The 22,309-nt window shown below is 38.0% G+C and overlaps 1 protein-coding gene across 1 annotated transcript; it reads left to right on the top strand.

Moving 5' to 3' along the window:
- The first annotated feature begins 13,323 nt into the window (after positions 1-13,323).
- Positions 13,324-19,645, top strand: LOC148908429 (splicing factor 3A subunit 2-like). The gene is made up of 8 exons (XM_089035661.1): positions 13,324-13,558; positions 14,009-14,080; positions 15,628-15,674; positions 16,315-16,366; positions 16,839-16,877; positions 17,428-17,568; positions 17,960-18,031; positions 18,824-19,645. Exons 1-8 carry the CDS (start codon positions 13,433-13,435, stop codon positions 18,983-18,985), a joined length of 711 nt encoding a protein of 236 aa, XP_088891787.1. The 5' UTR covers positions 13,324-13,432; the 3' UTR covers positions 18,986-19,645.
- Positions 19,646-22,309: the final 2,664 nt, after the last annotated feature.

The raw sequence follows: 22,309 nt of genomic DNA, 5'->3' as shown, positions 1-22,309 counted from the left end.
CAGTGACCACAGCTACAAGACTACAGCGATACGCTATGTTTCTATCAGGCTATACTTACGACATAGAGTATAGGAACACTAAGCGACACACTAACGCTGACGCCCTTTCAAGACTACCGTTCGAAGTAACCCCAGAGGATCAAAAGGAAGAAGCTGTTGACATTTTTCACTTAAGTCAGTTTGAACAGTTACCAGTGACAAGCGCAACAATCAGGCGAGAGACAACAAGGGACAAGATCTTAAGTAGAGTCTATGAACAGACCATGTCTGGATGGTCAACTAAGCCAGACGACAAGTTACTACTGGCGTACTACAATCGTCGAGATGAAATCACAACGTATCAGGGATGTCTCATGTGGGGAATACGAGTAATCATTCCAGACACCCTAAGGAAACAAGTATTGGAGGTCATCCATTCAACTCACCTAGGCGTAGTGAAAATGAAAGCCCTCGCTAGAAGTCACATCTGGTGGCCAGGAATCGACTCCGAAATTGAACAGATAACCAAAACCTGCTCTGGTTGTAACAAAGTACGAAACAACCCAACAAAGGTACCCATCCACCCCTGGGAATGGCCAAGTTCACCTTGGGAACGCATCCATATCGATTTTGCTGGACCATTTATGAACAAACAGTTTTTGATTATAGTCGACGCACACTCTATTTGGCCAGAGGTGTTTCCAATGAACAAAATCACAGCAACAAGCACTATTGAGGTACTACGCTCAGTATTCGCAAGAAACGGCGTACCACAGCAGCTCGTTTCTGACAACGGACCACAATTCACGTCAGAGGAATTTCAAACATTCATGAAGAGCAATGGGATTCACCATTTTAGATCAGCACCGTTCCATCCTGCAACGAATGGACAAGCAGAAAGATTCGTGCAAACCTTCGAACAGAGTATGAAGGCAATGAAATCAGAATCAGCCTCTTTAAACAAGAAGATAGCAAATTTCCTACTGATGTACCGCAACACACCTCATGCTACCACTAACGAAACACCAGCCAAAATGTTCCTTGGTCGAAACATACGTTCACGTCTGGATTTGATGAAGCCGAGATATAAAAAGCACAGTGCAGAAGAAACAAATGAAGAAAGCACTTGAGAAGAAAACACCTATACGCTTGTTTGATGATGGACAGCCAGTGACAGTTCGAGACTACAGAGGACAAGACAAGTGGGTTAATGGAACCATCAACACACAACTAGGACCATTGATGTATGAAGTCAAAACAGAAGCTGGAAGTTATTGGAGAAGGCACACAGACCTAAATCCAAGAAAGGAAGCATGATGAAAATCAAAGCGACCCTCAACCAAGACCAGCAGAAGATGTCTGCCCATCAGCAGTAGAACAGCCATCAGTCAGCACAACCCAGACAAGCAAGAAAGTTACCCCCGCTAAGAGCAACATGACGCAAGAAGGACAAGGCAAAGGACATCGATACCCAACAAGGCACAGAAGCCCACCAAAACGTTATATGTATGAACAATATTAGGACAGTCATAAGAGATATGAACATTCAGAGACATTATTATTGAGTTATTTTTTCTATCACAGTGATTCATAACTAAGAAGGGAGGAAATGTTAGATTTGCATTGATTGACATGTAATTATATATGACGATCGTACATAATAAAACACAAATACACCACACCGCAAATTATAAAACCGAGGGCATAATACGTGTTTGTAGAGGCTCATTTATATCTCATTACACGGTTTGGATTTGGCGCGTGTGGGATAGTAATATAACAACCATGGCAAAATATTCGGCAAAATATTTTACTTCTAATTTTTGAAACTCAGCCTCAGACCCCAAAATTTTATCCATAAATTGTAAGAAAATAGGCCAAATTTAGAGCAAAGTTCAAAATGTTATGTTGTTATGCCTTTTTCCCCACAATGAACACTCGGATTTCAATCATTTGGTTATAGCGCTAATAAAAATGCTAAAATATTTATGAAAAGTTCCGTCATTTTGACCTTAAAGTTGTGAGGTCCATATGAAGGAATGTATGGAGTTTGATTACACAATCTTCGTGTCTGCGAAGTAAAATTCAAATTTTGTTCTTTGTCAATCACAAAATGTACGCTCGGTTTATAAAATACTGGTATGCATTGCAGATTGCAGTGGGAAATGCTCCTTGTTTAACGCGAAAAAGTCCCGTCATTTTGCAACTTTTTCGAAGCACTGTTCTTCCCTTACAACAGATAGTCAGTATCTTGCTTACGTCTTAACTATGGTGCTCGGCTACAACATGTAAACGACGACAAAATTAATTTAGTTATATAGAATATAAGACTGAAAATCCAAGTTTAGTAAAAGCCACTTCTCGGTCAACTGCTCCAAGAAAGTTTGAAACGAGGCACACAGCTCGACTTTTTGAGATGAAAATCGCTTTGGGTGACTGCCTACTTTTGGATCAGGATTTAAACTATTTTTAAAACTTCGATCTTTCGAATTGACATTCAATGCTGATTCCATATCTGGAAAGAAAAAGTGGGTGTCCCGAGCTTGTTTTCGAGATAATCAGCATTTAATAGAAGCCTACGCGCGAGCTTTTGGAGCAAAACATGCGCCACCGGAAGTGGTTAGAAAAAAATTAAGATTCATAAGATAATAGTTATTTGCAGACTATATGATTGCACAAATGACGGCTAGTCAATCATTCTACAATAATACATGGATATTTTCGACAAGAAGACAAAGAGATACATTGATTTGTCATATTTTGTAGTTTCGGCGCTCTTAAAAAAATCTCATAAAGTCGAACAAAAATCCCTACAAAAATCTATTTTTTCATGTGTTACTGATATAACCTTTTACTAAAATGTTGATATAACCTAGATTTTCAAGAGTTTTTTCGAATGACCTATTAAAAAATAGAGAGTCCAGTGCAAAATTTGAGGGTTTTGCCCTGTTGAAGCTCAAAACGCATATGGTTCAATAAAATCTTGTAGATTTTTCAGCGGTTTTTGAGCGCGCGCACATCGTGGGCTCAAATCGAAAGTTCAAAAGTAGGCAGTCACCTTAACTGTTAATGCTGAATGAAAGCAAGAAAATATACATCAAATCTAAAGGAAAAAATAACAATCCACATTTTCTTCAAATAAGAAAAGTCGTTTTTATAAACGACAATAAATAAATATAAAAAAAAGGTCTGCAGCTAGATGAAACGAAGAAGAAAAAGAAATAAGTACTGTTAATGCGGTGGGAATCGAACCAACGTCCACCAACATTAATGACATAATTAAATCCAAAATACAGAAGATTAAGAATAGTGCCTTCATGCCATACCCCGAGACATCCGCTGGGTCATCGTATGGACTTCGGACATGACGGCGATTAAGTCCCTCTGCCCTTGGGTGTACGGATTACGCAGAATAGTGTTCTAGCCGAAGCATCAGGGGAGAGACTAGCCGGCCCCCAGACCATATCTACAGCTAATCCCTTGCACTCTGCCACGCACTGGCACGTTGATTTGAAGTGGAAAATAATCTAGTCTATCTGGTTGTTTGTTGTCATGGCTATTGTTGTGCTAATTTCCTAAAATCGTGGCTCAGTGGAAAAAACTTGGGCTTCAAAGACACTGAGTCAAGCACGTTTGAGTGAGGTTAGTACTTGGATGGGTGACCTGAAGTTCTAAGTTATCCAACTCTGTTTTTTTTTAAGATTGTCGAATTGATATTAAACTTATAAAAGTGTTTTGCACTTATGATCTGCCATAGTTTAAATCTTTCCTGTCTACCCAAATGCTTTGAAAAGTCTTTCAGCAACATTTTTTATGAAGGTTTTAATGCCTTAATTTTTGTTTTTATAATTTCAAATTACAATATTTTTATAGGATTGACTATTATATAATCGTGTTATCGTATACGTGTGGACGGCTGAAAACGATTCATGAACGATGGCCATTTACTTGTGGACGGACAGGATTCGTTTACAAAATTATGTGTTTACCAATGAAAACGTATACGTGTGTACGTAGTCTTAGTTCTTCCATTTTTATCAACACCTATTTACTTTCGCGCCTACCAAGGGGATAGGGTAGGTGGTGAACAAAGTGAAGTCGGGATCATCTTGAATTCAACGCATATCTAAAGGTGTGAATGCCTGGGATATGGGGAATATATCGAGTACTTCAAATAAGAAGAGATAACTAGCTTTAAACTCATCACTGGTAGATCAGCTTGGCGTTAGGTGCTTGTTCGGTGGGATGAGAGAGGGGCCTGGCGCATAAATTGCGGTAACCATGGCAACCCCGTCACAACTCACCGTGCACCTATCACACTGACGGTCTGGTCAGTGGAATACTTACCTATGAATACCTAACATTGGGAGGGAGAGCGGGAAAAAAACAAATAGCGTTTAGCGTGTAGTTGCCAGAGGCTAGCGATAGCGAGTATCGTAATGCAAACGATTCTTGGCGAATCTAAGGTCAAGCTAGCGTGATCACATTGATAGCGTGCGATCGAGTTGACCCATTAGCAATAAATAGCGTTGATCGATATCGCGGTAATTACCGATCAAATAGCTCGTCGCTGCTGATGACCAAAGATACTGCTAGCGTAATCACCAGTATAGTGTGTGACTGTGATAGCGTATGTTTAGCGTATATAGGCGGCTAGCGGGCAGTCAACAAACAGCGGTTATCGTAGACTATTCGCTGCTACACAGATCGAGCCTAACTTTGCCTAAATTTCATTTAACCACATTTAAATGACATACGATATAGCTGACATAAAGTTCATCCCGGTGTAAGGGTTGTAAAACTTCGGATTACTTTCGGATATTACGTGCACAGCTAGCGGCGCATGGCGAGGATAGGCGATGTTATCCGAAGTCCCGCGTACTGGGTGGTAACATGGCTGCTCTGTTTGCGACTGCTTACGACTTACGACTGGGAAACGTTTGATCAACGTTTCAGACATGATTTGGTAGGATTCAGTGATTTCTACAAGGTAATCAAAGCCATTTTTGTAGCGAATTTTATTTGTATTTTCTGAACAAGCTAGGCACACAGGTTTCATCGAATGTGTCAATTGTTGTTTAATTAAAGTGCTTTCAGGAATTTGCAATATCTTGAAAGAATTTATCGCAAAACATGACCACTGAATTGGCGTGTTTGTGCTACACTGCGGCATGTCAACAATGTCGCTTCATGACACTGACTCAAATTTTTAGTGACAATATTACAACCCTTTAAAGGGATACCTGATGAGCTCCATAAGCAGAATATTAAGCCCTTGAATACCTGCAAGTGAATATTTTACATATATATGATTCAAAAATGTTGCTGTGTATCTATCAGCAGTAGACACATGTATTCATCGAGTACGTATTTTTCAGAGTTGATTGCAGTTATAGATGAGACTGTCAGTTGAAGTTGTCCACAATATTCTCCACCTAAACTGAAATACAGTAAATATTGCTGTATCCCAAGAACACGTACTTCTGACTTAAACTTTAATGTTTTCAAAATGACAAGTTATCTAATGGACATTTAAAATGAAGGTAGATTGGACTCATTTACGAAAGAGCCGGATTTTCGATGAACAACAACTTGGAGTTCACTAAGTCAAAAGTTCAAAAACTTTAAGCTTGAAAGAAAATTTAGCTTTACTGTTGGAATCAGTTGCTTACCAGTAAAAAGAAGAGATTTTAAGATAGCTAAACGGAAAACAGTCAAGCTGCTCGGAATAGAAGAATTAAACATAAAGGCACAAATACGCCGAACTGAGAGCATCTGGCGGAAAAAATCGCAAGTAAAATGCCTTTCAAGCAGGTAAAAATAATCTCTTTTTTACTAGTTTAAATCCTCAAATACTACGTTTGATGAACTTTTTGTACTTGGCCGATATTGTGATTGTATTTCTATTGTCTGTTGGGGACTTTAGAAGTTGAAAAGTTATGAAAAAATACCTGAACGTTGAGGCGGAGCGAAAATTTTAAGTGCAAAAAATGAAAGAAAGTTCTAGTTTTAAAAGTCAAACTTTTTAATTAATTCACCTTTTCTCAATGGACAATGTCTTTTGCATAAAGTGACATACCGTATTTTGGCAAGCTAAATATATTAAATAAATGTTAAAGATCATTTCAATGCCTTTTGTAGTTTTTTCCTCTGTGATATATAACAGTAATTTTTCTTCAGTACATTTTAATAGTCGTTGCCAATAGTTCGTTCTGATTCGTGTCTGAAAAAAATACTCGTTTTGTTCATCATCTTCTTAATCACTTGAACTTAAACTTTGTTTACTATCAAAAACGCCACGTTATATAAATGCTTTTTTCGCTGTCTTCACTGTAGGTTCTTCGCTATTTTTATCGCATTTTTATCGCTGTTTCCTTCCCTGGCGTCTTCGCTGTTTTTAGCTTCTTCGTATACTGAAAACTATTCTGATTTGATTTTTTTCAATGCTCTTTTACATCAGTTGTTAGGTTTAATTTTTTTGAAATTCGTCTATAAAAAAATACATGAATGTTTAATTTCAACTTTTTACTGATGTTGAAGGTATTTTTCTCGTCGGAAACTAAACAAAATCCATGAAGATTCAAAAAAGCCCAAAAAGACCATAATGACAACGCCAACAAAAATAAAAACATTAAAACCTTCATAAAAAACGGATAATAGGAGCTAATATGTTTCCGAAAGACTTTTCAAAGCATTTGGACAGACAGGAATGGGTTAAACTATGGCGGATTAAAAGTGGAAAAAACTTTCATAACTTTTATATCTTTTCGAGTGTCTTAAAAAAAAAAGAGAATCGGATAACTATGAATTTTAGGTCACCCATCCAAGTACTCTCTCAAACGTGCTTGACTCAGTGTCTTGGAAGCCCAAGTTTTTTCCACTGGGCCACGATTTTAGGAAATTAGCACAACAATAGCCGTGACAACAAACAACCAGATAGACTAGATTATTTTCCACTTCGAATCAACGTGCCAGTGCGTGGCAGAGTGCAAGGGATTAGCTGTAGATATGGGGGCCGGCTAGTCTCTCCCCTGATGCTTCGGCTAGAACACTATTCTGCGTAATCCGTACACCCAAGGGCAGAGGGACTTAATCGCCGTCATGTCCGAAGTCCATACGATGACCCAGCGGATGTCTCGGGGTATGGCATGAAGGCACTATCTTTTTCCTTCTGTATTTTGGAATTAAATATCTAATTAAAGTCAGTGGACGTGAGTTCGATTCTCACCGCATTAAGAGTACATTTTTTTCTTCTTCTTCATTTCATTTAGCCACAGATCTTTTTTTATATTTATATATTCTGTTTTATAAACGACTTTTAATGATTCAAGACGATAGGAACTTTTTTCTTTAGAAAGGATATCTATTTTTTGCTAACATTCAGCATTAACAGTTAAGCAATCTTCATCTCAAAGAGGCGGGCTGTGCTATCCTCGTTTCAAACTTTCTGGGAGCAGTTGACCGAGAAGTGGTTTTTACTAAATTTGGATTCTCTGTCTTATATTCTATACATTAAATCAATTTCGTAGTTAATGAATCCAATTGATTTTTTATGGTTTGAATAGGTCACTTCAGTCCGTCTGTAAGTAATTGATTTCAAAGGGAAACTACTTGCAAATGCAACGAAAAAAGTTTTTTACATCCACTGAAAGGACTTTTTTAATAATCGTAAAACTATATGTTTTGGTCAAAACAAAACAAAAATATAAAACAAAAAAGTATTATAAACTTTTTTACAATAACTTACAAATTTCTCGCGCGCTCATTGGTTACTTTTTATCATTAATAAGAGGACAGACAGATAAAGCTGACGTCATCGAGCGTACGCTCTTTCCTTTAGTTGTATCGATCAGTGAAAATGAGAAGTTTTTATCGTTTTTGTTATTGTGAAAACTCGACTACGCCTCGTGGATCCACACTACTTTGACAATGTGATGACGCAATTTATCGTCAATAAGAGGACGGACACATAAAAAACTGATGTCAATTTGTTAAGGTGACTGCCTACTTTTGAAAAACGATTTAAACTTTTTTTTAAAACGGCAATACCACAAAATATTGACGGCTAGTTGGGAGAAAATATATTCCGTATTGGGAGGATATTTTCTTCCAACGCCGTCAATATTTTGTGGCATAAGCCTGAAGCGAGATGACGTTTTACCCCCGTCTCTAGAACATAATCCTTTTCGCATTGCTTTTGTTCCCATGTATGGGCATTTTTTTTCAATGGTTACGCACAGGGTTCCCATGCGATGATTACGAAAACTGAGTTGGATAGTTTACCACATTTCTATACCTATGGAGCTCCGCTATTATGCCCTCGGTTGCGCAATTTGCATTTTCTCTCATCAAACTATATTCCTATAATAAGATATAAGATGTTAGGGGACTCCCACACATCAAAAACATAAAAATTGGGGGTGGTGTTTGAGACAATTTGATTACCGTCAAAGTTTAATAACTTTGGCATCCTGCTCAGGATTGACATTCTATCCGAGGGGGTGTTTCCCAGTTTGCGCGCTACAAAAACAAAGTCAAGCCCCCCTACTCATTTCTAAAAGATTCATTTTAATTGATTGTTCCTATCAATTCTATTCATAGTGATATAGTTATGAGCAGAGTGGCGCAGTGGAAGCGTGCTGGGCCCATAACCCAGAGGTCGAAGGATCGAAAACTTGATCTGCTATGTAGTTTTTTTTATTTTTATTCCTTTCTTCTTTGCGTTAATGTCTTTTCGTTGTTTTTCACTCTTGTGATCAAGTTCTCATTCTCTTTATTTCGAATCACCATCATTTCCCCCCTTAGGTTTGACTCTGCCTCAAAATAGAAACATTTTAATCTTCTTATCAATTTTGTCTCTTTATTTGGTTTCTAAGAAGGCAAAAGGCGTATTCCACATGGTCTAGTGGTTAGGAGGCGGCGCTCTCACCGCCGTGTCCCGGGTTCGTTTACCTGCGTGGGAAAATATTTTGGCATAATTTTCCCACCAAACAATAAATAGAGGTTATTACATTGCTAGTTGCGTACTACAGTAAGGAAATTTTACGATCGAAATTGCGGCCGTCTTTCGAGCCCCGCAGAGGCGCGAAAAATAGAGATTACTTCATGCAAAGCGCGCGCGTACGGGATTTTCGCACGAGCTGGTGAAGTATCTGAAATCGAACGAGTGAGCGCAGCGAACGAACAACTTGAATACACTAAAAATATTTGAAAGCTGCTTGACAAAGCTACCCGCGATGACCGCGAAAACACGATTCGCCCCCCTCGACCAATGGTTTGCGATTGGACGAAACGCTTTTTTCACGCGTGACAAATCGTTTGGCCTCTCTGATTGGCTAAAGAAAGTCGCGAACTTGTTTTTCATACAGGGAGATTTGATAAGAAAATCTCAGTATGTATAAAATAAATACAGATTCAAGACAAAAACTATTAGGCTGTAATACACAACCAGCAGTGTAACAAATTGTTTATTAACAGTAAATGTTAACATTGAATTTGTTTATTGTATGAAACGAAAAAATGAGAAAAAGTGCATAAAAAAACTTTTTTTTCGAAAACAAGCAAACTTGAAAGACACGAACTCAAACCAATGACGTGAGCGGCGTAAAGGAAAAAGATAAAATTTTCTTGCCTTTTCTTAGCTAAATAAATTTGTTGAATACTGGTTCAAAGACGTGTATTATCGCTCTGTATGATCTGGTAATTGCACTCGAAAATGGTTGTGATTCATGAGGAATGTGTGTGCCGTATAATAAAATCAAATAATGCAATTGGTTTTTGAGGTTCAAAGTACTTTTTAGTATGTGGTTGAAGGTCTTACCTTTTATCAACCGATCTCACGTCCTTTTTACCTACAGAAGGTTCCAACTATATATTTGACTATCCTCTCGAGTGATATCGATAAAACATTTATACAATATCCAGCCCTTGAAGTAGAGTAATGTGATAATAGCGTAACTAATATGAGCGGTTTACAAGAACGAGGGGGATTAGCTCAAATGGTAGAGCGCTCGCTTCGCATGCGAGAGGTACCGGGATCGATATCCGGATTCACCAAGTTACGTTTTTTGCTGGAGCTGTTCTTCTATTTAAATGCCTCATTACTTTTTTTAAACTTATCTAGTTGATTGATCTACCAACATCTTTCCTGGGCCACTCTCACGCCGAGGCAAGAAGACCCTGACCCTGGTCAATAAAGGGTTTCTATTGGCTAACTTCATCCTGAAATTTGATTGGTCATTGTTTGATTAATATATATATTTAGGCACTGCCTAAAAGCGGAGCTCCCAATACGGAAGTCACAGGGAGAACAATTTGAATGAAACTGAAATGTAAAAATAAGATCGGGGAAAAAATCTTCAATTTTTTTTTTATTCGAGATGAAGATAATTTCTCCCATAATAAAAACCATGCAGTGAAATCGAATCAAAATGCAGTACATTGTTTTGTTTTTTTTTTGCGCGAGTATACTCTCCCACTTAGGAATTTTGTACACAACTCACCACCACCCTTAGTGGCTAGTTTTGTTATTTTCTTCGACAAAATTTTCCAAGGCCGACAGTTTTAGGCTTTGAATCTCTTTTACTTTAAGAAAAACGAAAGATAACTACAGATAATCCAATCAAATATCAAGTTTAGTGAAATTTACCTCGGATGTCTTTCATTGAAATCGAAAATCTGGAGATTTAGGACAAATCAAGACTAAAAAACAGACTTGAAAACTGATTACGGCGAGCAGAAAATTAAGCTTACTTATGTCTTTTACAGAACGAGACAAAGTTTACATTCAGTTAAACTTGACAAGAACAACTGAGACAAAATAGAAAATAATGCAAAAGGCAATGCAAAATACAAAATGCAAATTTCTTGTCAGTAAATTGGCGTTTGTAAATGTTTTTGAATATTTTTTAGCTTTTTAAAGTGAAAGACAAGGTTTTTATACAATAACATCTCTCAACAACGCGAATTTAAGCTCATTTTTATAATCATACTTGCTCGACCAGCTTTAATAAACAGTTGAATGTTTGGTGTAAAATTATATTTCATTCAATGATTAAAATAAAGTATGTGTGGAAAGATATAACATTATTGAATGAAAGTCTTCTTTGTTTTGCCGATGGGACCTCGCGATAGGAGGCAAACAAAGCTGGTGCATTTTTCTTGAACGAAAAACTTACGATAGCTGGTTAAAAACAACCGAATTGTTAAAGATTTACAAAGCTAAATAAAGGACGAATATTTGTTGTCGTAATATGCTCTCCGTGTTATATTTCCTCTAGCATTAAAACAAAATCAAGCTTATCTATAGAAAAATAAAAAGTTTTGAGAGAAATTCTTTGATTTGTCGATTCGTCGAGAAAAATGCTTGTCAAAAAAAAAAAAAAAAAAAAAAAAAAAAAAAAAAAAACACGATTGTTTGCTAAAAAAACACACACCTGAATTCTTGGAGAACACTTCTTGATCCATCTTTGACTGCATGAAATTTTTTTTTTAATTAGTTTTGTCTATAACTTGTCCTAAAGCGATTTTTTCTGTGCATTTGAGAGCCGCATTTGTGAGTAGTTTTGCTTTGATATCAAGCGGGTTTCCTGTGTTGTGTACACGGACGGAAAGACGGACAAACGGACCTACGGACGGAAGTGACGTCAGCCAAACCATGAAAAATCAACTCGATGGTTTACCATTTTTTCTTAAGTATGGGGCTCCGCTCGCGCGCACCTTCGGCCCTCGCGGGAGCTCCGCTATTAAGTTAAATCATTTCTCCTACTGTTCGATTCCAAACACCGACGCGGTTAATTAACTAGTTTATCTAGTTTCTACCAACCTTATTCAAGTCAATCGTTTCCAACGCGAGCTGTCGTAGCCGTTCTCTTCGATCTCTATTAGATTCTGAAGTCGAAGCGACTCCTCCTGAACCAGTCTTACCCCCAGCACGGTTCTGGAAGTCCATCTTGAATGAAAACTGTTTTTATGCCTTCTGTTGTTCTTTGATTCTTCAACTTATTGGAGATCAACTTGCTTTGCTTCAAAATGGCGACGTTCTTCTTCCCATGATGCAATTCGACATCACAAACCGACGCCTGCGGTAAAAAAACAGCGGTGGTAGTCATGCACACGCGCAGTAATAAGAATCTTGTAGTTCTTTGGGGTGTATGGATGTTTGGAGAGCGAAAATTGGCTGTTTTAGAATCCTTATATTCTGGAAGTTAAGAGAATCTGCTTCGTATTGTCAGTATTATATGCATTAATTCACGCATTAGAAGCAAAAAGATACAAATATCATTTTTTTGTAAGCTTGGCCACAGGAAGCTCAAAACAGCTATGATCTACACTCATTCTTACAGATTCATCTATCATGATATTAATGATTATGATTTATATAGTACCCTCGTTACATATTAAACCTGACTTAGAGGCTGAAAAGGAGAAGGGGGTATTTGTACATTTATAAACAGCTCGGCACTTTGAATTTTTTTAATGATTGAGCTGTGAAGTTCAGATTGCTAGTATATATAGACACTGATGGTGGTCACTTGCAGTGCAGAAAGACTGATGGACCGCCATTTAAAATGATCATCTCTGTCGTCACTAGTGTCCCCTGCAGCCATTCTTGTGTGGCTGCGTGGGAGATTACATTGTCACTTGATGTTCTAAACAAAAACAGTGGTATGTAAGAAGACAGTGTTTTGATACATTAAACAAACTAAAAGGATACTATTAGAAAGTAAACAGGAAAAAAAGATTTGGATTGATTGATTTTTATTACTTTTTATTCATCATTTAAAAAACTATCATTTTTTCTCTACTGTGAGCTATAAGCTGAGTTCATAATGTATGTCAGAGGGGGAACAGGGGGGGTGGGGGGCAGGGGGGGGGGTTGGGGGCAGGTGAAATTGAGGGGGATCAGGAAAATTTTGGTAGGAAAAAGAGGGGGATGGGCAAATTTTTATCAGAAAAATGAGGGGATGAACGATATTTGGAAGAGGCTAGAAGCCTTGTTTAGGGGGATTGTATTTTTTTTCATTACTTTGAGGGGATGTGTTAAGAATTATTCTGCACGTTTCAAATTTTCACCTGCCCCCACCCCCCCACCCCCCCCCCCCCCCCCCTGATATAAAAAATGACATTTGTATCTTTTTGCTTCTAATGCGTGAATTAATGCATATAATACTGACAATACGAAGCAGATTCTCTTAACTTCCAGAATATAAGGATTCTAAAACAGCCAATTTTCGCTCTCCAAACATCCATACACCCCAAAGAACTACAAGATTCTTATTACTGCGCGTGTGCATGACTACCACCGCTGTTTTTTTACCGCAGGCGTCGGTTTGTGATGCCGAATTGCATCATGGGAAGAAGAACGTCGCCATTTCGAAGCAAAGCAAGTTGATCTCCAATAAGTTGAAGAATCAAAGAACAACAGAAGGCATAAAAACAGTTTTCATTCAAGATGGACTTCCAGAACCGTGCTGGGGGTAAGACTGGTTCAGGAGGAGTCGCTTCGACTTCAGAATCTAATAGAGATCGAAGAGAACGGCTACGACAGCTCGCGTTGGAAACGATTGACTTGAATAAGGTTGGTAGAAACTAGATAAACTAGTTAATTAACCGCGTCGGTGTTTGGAATCGAACAGTAGGAGAAATGATTTAACTTAATACACCGTATGGTTTGTGATGTTTAGAAACTGACGTTTCGGACGTTAGTCCTTCGTCGGAGTAAATCATTTACACCGACGAAGGACTAACGTCCGAAACGTCAGTTTCTAAACATCACAAACCATACGGTGTATTAAGTTAAATCATTTCTCCTACTGTTTGAATAAGGTTGGTATGGTTGATCTGATCTGTTCGCTTGTCTGTCAGTATTTTTTGTTATAGAAATCAAGTTTGGATAGATATACAGTAGGCAAAGAAGATCGTATTTCTTTTTTCTGACCTTTTTTAGAATTTTGTTTACTGACTATTGTGTGAGCTTTTGAGAATTTTTTAAAAAATTTACTCATTATTCATTGGATTTTGATTGCAGGATCCTTATTTCATGAAAAATCATCTTGGTTCCTATGAATGCAAGCTGTGTCTTACTCTACACAACAACGAGGTAATAGGGACCAATGATTTTGAATAACACTTAACGATATGTCTATCTGGTTATGAAAGTGAGCATTGGTGTAGTAGTGTAGACTACCTAAAGACTACTTAGAGACTCACAAAACAATTCTTCGTTTGCAACCACGTGGTTATTGCTGGTGTCAGAATATTTTTCGGTTCCAATCAAAAAACAATCCTAATGACCATGCAGAGCCACCAATAATGAAACTTTGAGCTAAAAATTGGAGTATTAGAGCATTTCTGAAACGAGCTATGGTCGAATGAAGTTTACGATTTGATAGTGTAAATATATGGCGAAAACTCGCTGGTGGACTAAATTGGTCCACCAGCAATGGAGGCCAAATTTAAAAAAATATTTCACGCAGGCAACAATATCAAACTCACTTTAGACATACATAAATCGAACTTAAGACATTTAAAGCAATAAAAATATTTCATTTAGCGATTTTTTTTTCATTTTTATGACTTTTCAGACCCGTAAGAAGTGTAAGGTCAGAATTACATGAAGAAAATCTAATTTGCACAACTCGGAAACAAAACGATGAAACGATCTGAAATTTTCTACACTTAGTCACATCATAGTTCTCTAAAACATATCGAAGAATCGAGTTTATAGCATTGATAATTAATTTTAAGTTGTTATTTTATTGCTCTATGACGTCACGTGCAAATGAAGAATTGGTTTTCTTTTATTTATCAAGTCCAACCTCGACTTGAAACCATTGTTTCATGATCAGTCAAGCAAATTTGCTGAGTTTCACTTGACATCATCATTTTCTGTCTTGGGTGGGATGCTCAGACGTGAATGTGCAGTGTATTCCAATGTTATTCTCCATCATTGTCTTCAACATGCTACCTAGTAGTAGCTGATTATTGAAGATCACAGGAGACAAAACAGGCTTCACTAGACCTCCTCCGCTCTGGAGCACTCGAGCATAATGTCCCATTTCAGACCACGTGTCATTCCCTTGAGAATAATATTCTTTGTTTGAGTTGTTTCCATATTCATGCGTCTTGTTATGTGCAACTGAACGCAAACCTTAAACAAAGAAATGATACTCTAGGGAATGGTTTGTGGTCTAAAATGGGAAAACATTAAGTCAGAAATGAGGAGGTTTATGTATACTGCAACTCAGTACATAGAGGATATCACATGGGCGCGAGGAGATACGAATTTATCTTCGAGTGTTCAATTGATATCTCAGGAGTGAGATATCTAAATTGAACACGAGAAGATAAAATTCGTATCTCCAAGCAGCCATGTAATGTTCTGTTTATTACACAGATATTGATGAAACTTGAATAAAATAAAAGCTCGAAAATTCTTTATTAAAATATGTTACTATGTCAACAGCGATATGAAAGATACAGTATGATATCTTCCACTAGTGAAAGATATCAAGTTTTCGACACTAGAGAAAACCTGGTGTTTCATCGATATCTATATAATAAAGTACGTTTCCCAGTCTTATGAAAAACACTCTATTGAGAGAGTTCTGGATAAGTAAGTGTCTTATAGTGTGATTAATATCTTAGGGAAGTTACTTGGCTCACACACAAGGAAAGAAGCATCAGTCAAATTTGTAAGTATATGAGATGATTCTCCAGCATTCTCAGTAGAGTGAAATAATAATGAGTTATGCCAGCCACATTTTGGTTCAATGATATATCAAAAGAGTTTGATGACAAATAGCTTAGTTTGATTCCAAGATGTAATGCAGGGCTTAGAATAACTACCAGTAAGTCGCCGGTAATGATGACCGGCCAAATTAGTTTTAGCTTGGTCATACCTCTGGCTTAACGTTACTGGTCAAAATGGCCACCAAGAAAAAAAAAATTGGCCGGACAAGTTCCAATTTTGGGCGGACATTTTCCAATGTCTTGCCATTGTTTTAAGCCCTTTGACGATAGTTGTTAAAAGTATTGTAGGTGGGCATGGAAGTTCCATTCCATGCATAAATGGAAAAGAAATATTTTGCCCTTAATTGCCTCAGTCCCCTGCCTGCCCACCATACTTTTGTTAGTGATCATCACCTTGGAATTAAATTTCTCACCCAACAATAGTGGTAGCAGACAAAAGATCGGCATTTAAAAAATCTTTTGTCAAATTTAACCAACATGGTGGTTATGAAAACTAATTAATCCTTCAGCACATTTATGTTTGAACATGAACAAGGCAGTAGTTCCATCAGAATTAGTTAATTTCTGATTTTTATTTCTTAGGGCTCGCCGTGCTGCAAAGGAAGCTAAAGATGCTCCAGCACAACCAGCTCTTGTAAGTAATCTTCTTTAATGAGATAATATAGTGTGATCTTTTGTATATGCAGACTATTGATTGAACCCTCAACTTTAGCAATGATGAGAGAGAGTGTTTTCCTATTATCTGAAAAAAATCTCCCCATGTAAATGGAGTTGTTTATTGTTTCAATCCTGTGCTTGAAAGGTTTTTCTCTAGTTTTCCTGCCTCTTAAAAAATCAGCTTTTAAATTCCAATTAGAATCCTGACCAGTGGAAGTACTGTGTAAAGTATCAATATGATTAATTAATAAATCATGATTCATTATTAATATCTGTATTTTCTAATCGGGAAAAACCAAGAGTTTCAATGAAGAAGTTTGTTAAGATTGGTCGCCCAGGTTATAAAGGTTAAAATGGAAACAACTTCATAATACATTGCATTCTTTTGTTAAATGTCTTTTTCACCAACTTAATAATATAACTTTGCTATCATTTTCGTAACCAAACAGAGAAATCCAGAAAATGGTCAACATAGTCTTCTTTTCCAGGTAAGAAAGATTTTATGAAAATTTAAAGGTGGTGTTTCCTTTATCATTATTGTGTAGTTCCAGGAAATATCCATACACCACCCACGGAGGGAATTTGTAAGAGGACCCCCCACCCCCAGGAACTTCCAATTTTCTTCCATACAAACTCTGTAATTTTGTTCTTTCTCTGACTCCAACTCCCCTGCAGAATTCCGAATTCCCTGTTGATGGGGTATGGATATTTTCTGGAACTACCCATTATTCTATTAAGCAGTGTTTCCTTTGGCAAAAGAAAAGATGGCCAACTTATCTAGCTTCACATTTGAAGCTGAAATATATTAGATTTTTGATTTCTATTGACATTTAAGAAGTGGTTCAAGAAATGAACTTTCAAAGAGTAGAAAATTATTTGAGGCCATGAAACTTTAGGTTTCTTTAAACTGCAGGTGTCATAAAAGACATTTAGGGAAGAATTTTGAAAGGATTTTCTACTCTCACCTCCCTCTACTAATTAATGACCAGCAATCATTCTGGAATTTTTCTAAGCAGGTCATTATTTTTATTGTGACAGATTGATTATCCTGAAATGGCTGAAGGTGTTATACCCAGACATAGATTTATGTCAGCGTACGAGCAGAGAATAGAGCCACCAGACAAGACATGGCAGTATCTACTCTTCGCAGCTGAGCCATATGAAACTATATCATTTAAGGTATAAAATACTATATAAAGAATTGCTCTTGATGTTCTATGAGCCAGGGTAACACTTAGTAGAATGTCGCAAACTAACCTATAATTAATGGTTGGATGTCGGACCATGTCCAGCCTGAATAGCCAATGTGAAAGAGTACGAATCTCTAGCATGATGGGAAACCGAGTACTTCTGCTTTTTCAGCTGTGTTAAAATTTTATCTGACAATTTTTTCTTCAATACTTTCTATGAAACTTTAAGAATTTAAACAGTTGAAATGTTCCCCAGTCAAAACCACTAATTTACTAGACGGATGTCTGATGCCTGGGTGCTAATTTGCATGCTTGCCTTGAAAACTTTGCGTTTTCCAATAAAATATTGACAAAATATATGTCTTTCTTTTGGTATGAAGATACCAAGCAGAGAAATCGATAAAGAGGAAGCCGGGCTGTTCTGGACACAATGGAATAAAGATACAAAACAGGTATGACTTGTTTTGATTTAACTGGGTATCAGGATCTAGTTTTGGTCTTGTTTTACAATGCTTCTCAATACAGTGTTTTCACAAGACGTCACAGCTGCCATGTTGGTATACCAAAACAATACATTTCTATCCAAGAAATTGAACTCTATTTTTATGCAAAAACTGTGCAGAAAGGTTCCATTGTCAGGTACACCAATATGGCTGTCTTGTCACATGAGTGAAAACTCTCTATAGACTCTGCAGAATCATCATTGCAACGAAGATTTGATTGACATCAATTAATGTGATTCCAGGACGTTGCATAAGCACGTGTCCTCCCGAAATATGTCATGGAAACACTTTGATCGATCGATGTCCACCAAAATCCTAGTTAGTTGCATTTGCAGATTTTACTATAAAGCTCTTGCTGTTGATAATCACAGACTGTAATTGTGTTCACTTGTGTAAAATGTCTGAAGATTTTCTGGTGCAAATATTGCACCAATTGGATTATTGCTTCTGCCACCATTTCAGATTTAATACATGTGTTTCCTTTGAGTATTATTTCGTTACTGTTGAATATTTATCTGTCCCAATGGTCCATTATTCTGGACTAATATGGAATAATTAAAGCAAAAATATGGGGTTTTTTTTAGGGGAAGGGTGGGCATTGATTTTCACAACAAACGTATTGCATATTAAGGGCCTAATCTTGCAAGGACTAAACAGTAGTAGGAGTTTTTAAATATGTGAGCGAAAATTATCACTCGGTGTTATGATGCTGAGCCAATAATTCTTTTTCTTTTCTTTCAGTTTTATTTACAGTGTCACTTTAGACTCACTCCTCAACAGCTACAGCAGTCTCAACAGCAGCAGCAACGAAAACCTCCACAACCATTAATGCCCCCTGGGCTTGTACCTCAACGTCCAAAAAACATCCCTGCCGCATATCCTTTAAACCCCTTCGCTTCTTGAAGACTCGTTTTTATGGAACTCCTTTGTAGTGTGACTTTTTTCTTTCCTAAAGCCAATTCTATAAGACCTCTTTTTTTTTCCAAGAATTTTTGTCCTTTGTTCACTCTTTTTTGCTTGTGTAGCATTTAGATGACAAGATTCTGGGATGTGGAGCAGGAGGAGGTTGTCATTTAACTCACAATCTATGTTCTGCTTGAATCGCATTCGTCCAAAAAAACAAGTGTGATTGGAACAACTTAGCAACTTGTACCAAGGCCCTGTTGCTTACAGCCCGATTAGAGCTAATCCTGGGTTAACTGTAAACAATATATACAGCATTACAGTGACAGCATGGATTAGCACTGGATTAGCACTTATCTGGCTTTAAACAACCAGGCCCTGCAGTCTCCTATTCATAGTTTGGTGAGACAACACTACCAGCAGCTGAGTAGGAGATTTATAAATTAGGGAGTCACTCTCCACTAACTTAAACAAACTATCTTTGATGAGCATTTAGATTAACAAATAAACTGCTAATAGGAAGTGGGAGTTACAGACACCCCAGGAGCACCTAAGTTGCATCATATTGCTTGTTCAAATGCTCTTTAGAGTTAGTATATTTGTCATTATTTTGTAAACAAAAAGTGCAAGAAAATAGTAATAAAATTCATTCCAATCAAATCTGTCTTTTGTTTTCTTCATAAATGCTCTGTTATCACATTTCAATTTTAACTGAACCCTAACAGGACATGGCAAACTCATAGATCTGAAACAACCTCTGGGCTGATCTAACTCTGGGCATGGCTAACTCACAGATTGAACCCTGAAACAACCTCTGGTCTGATCTATGTCAGTGCATGGCTAACTCACAGATCAAACCCTGAAACAACCTCTGGGCTGATCTAACTCGGGGCATGGCTAACTCACAGATTGAACCTTGAAACAACCTCTGGGCTGATCTAATTAAGTCAGGGTAATGGCTAACTCACATATGGAACCCTTAACCTCTGGGCTGATTTAAGTCAGTGCACGGCTAACTCACAGATCGAACCCTTAAACAACCTCTTGGCTGATCAACATCAGGGCACAGCAAACACTACTGTAAATCAAACTCGGAAATAACCTCTGGGGTGAACTAAGTCAGGGCACGGCTAACTTGCAAATCATGATCTAACCCTGAAACAACCTCTGGGGCGATCAGAGTTAGGGAACAACTAACTCAAATGAAATTGGAATTTTTTAATTCCTATCCATACCATTTCTAACCTTTCCTTGAATTTCATAAAAATCTCTTCCAACAACAACAGCCTCTACCCGCCTCAGCAAAAAAAATAATTATACGAGTATTGGGTTTCCTGTGGTATACTATTACCGGTGTCTAATTTCCGGCAGAAGTCGTTTGTGTGAAGGTATGTAATTTTGTAAGTTGTTTGAATGCTTTAGGGATTGCTATAGACTTCAATTTAACATTCCTCTAGGCTCAACATAAAGTTAACTTACAATTATATATCATATGTGCAATTTCATGAATTATTGATGTCACTTCCTTTGGTGAAATGACCTTAAAATTTTATATATAAGCTTATTCAAGTTAATGCGTCAAGATACGAACTGTATAGAAAGGAAAATCTTTAACATATTTATGTTCGTGATGTCAAGAAATACTCATATGGTGCAGCAAGGCCACAACAGAGCCAAGCAAATTGCAATACACGCGCACGCGCGGGGAGAGAGCCATCGAACAAGCGTTAAACGTGTATGAAAAGGTAACAGAAATGTTATTGCGCTTGTGATGTGAGGTTGGGTTTATATCATCTAGGGGAGGAGAGGGCAAGGCTATTTTTGCAGTCGACACTGAAAAGCTGTGAAGAAAAACTGCCATTTAAAAAACCACAGGGTGCCCAACTATGAGGTAGTGTGCTCTGTTAATATCCGCGAGACACATTACTGCAAAATATGAAAAAATATTTTCGTATACAATTTAATTTGCTTCAAATATATCACACTTAAGCAGCAGTAAGGGGGACTCGCGAAATCCAAGTTACTAAGAATCGAATTTCACGGGATTTACCTGCGTTTCAGGCCCCTCTAAATGTATGCGTCCGCAGCGGGTATTACCCACGCGATGATTCCCTTACTGCTGCTGTGTTTGCGAAATCTATGTATTAAGTTAAAATATTTGTGTCGCAAACGAGGGTTAAAATATTTCTTAGATATAGATGGACGCTATCAGGAGCATTCAAAACAAAACTGTACGCAAGCTGCGAACCCAGGTGTTGGATCGTTTGGATGCTGACTTCGCCTTCACGACTTTTATGGAGGGAGATACGGACGAGACTATGGACGACGCAAGGGCTGAAAAAATTATTGACTTAATTCCTGAAGGCAATTACCGCTTGGAATTAACGTTCATAAAGTATTTAGATGGTGACTGGGTAATAGAAAGGGGCCGCAATCCTATCCGGGCGTCTGGTAAGCAAAGCTTGTTCGTCCTAAACAAGAATACCAGGCCCGGAGCGCTGGTGGGCATCGACATGTTGTTCTACGAAGTTGCCTATCCAGTCACCGTAGTTATTTATGCTGCTTATGAGATCAAGAAGACGGATGTTAAAAAGCTTAAGCCAATGCGGCATCCTGGTAACTGCGTGGGTAAGTTGGTAAGGGAGTTCTTTGAGGATTCTTCCCGTGGTGGTAAGCTTACGTTGAAAAGAAGAGAAGCCATCAGGAAATGGGAAGATGCTACTCGTAGGGCCGGAGCAACGATAGACAACATCAAAAAATTAGAAACTGCCTTAGAAAGGCGCATACACGTAAAAGATATCACAGACGGGTACATTTACCCTGGGACACATAAATACGGCGGCAGAGGTGCTCCTATAGTCATCTACCAGCATAACGGACACGCTTGGCGAGAACTTCGATTCCCGCGAAAGAAAGAGACTAAGGTCTATGAAACTTCCCCATTGGTAGACTTAATCCATGAGAACTCCGTTTGGCTGATGGATCCCGAAGGAAGCCAGTTTATGACTCAAGATGGTACTCTTTACCGCCCCGAAATCGAACATCTGCGCATCCAGAGCGCCTGCGAAACCCTTGGGGAAGACTTCTCAGATGAAGTCCTTAGCTCCCGCAGCTTAGACTTCTTAGCGGCCAAAAAGAGGAATGGATGGAAACCTACCCCAAAAGAGTTCAAAGATATCTCCAAAGCGTGCGTAGAACACGGTCATGGAGGTCTTTGGAATATGGAGTACGACGAAGACGAATACGTCTCCTTGGATATGAAGCACTGCTATCCTGCCAGCTTCAAAGGCCTGGGAGATTGTAAGGAATATTACGACCGCTACG

The sequence above is a fragment of the Actinia tenebrosa genome, unplaced genomic scaffold, assembly GCF_029948245.1.
Source record: "Actinia tenebrosa isolate PJP-AT-01 unplaced genomic scaffold, QUT_ActTen_1.0 PGA_scaffold3__52_contigs__length_22856419, whole genome shotgun sequence".
NCBI classification, from domain to species: domain Eukaryota; kingdom Metazoa; phylum Cnidaria; class Anthozoa; order Actiniaria; family Actiniidae; genus Actinia; species Actinia tenebrosa.
This window is presented reverse-complemented; position numbering and strand designations above follow the sequence as displayed.

Bases quoted from the DNA above. Each gene is read 5' to 3' on its own strand.
- LOC148908429 (XM_089035661.1), top strand. From the start codon at position 13,433: ATGGACTTCCAGAACCGTGCTGGGGGTAAGACTGGTTCAGGAGGAGTC. The intron at 15,675-16,314 runs GTAAGTATATGA...TTTATTTCTTAG, and splicing joins AAGAAGCATCAGTCAAATTT to GGCTCGCCGTGCTGCAAAGG. The intron at 18,032-18,823 runs GTATGACTTGTT...CTTTTCTTTCAG, and splicing joins GGAATAAAGATACAAAACAG to TTTTATTTACAGTGTCACTT.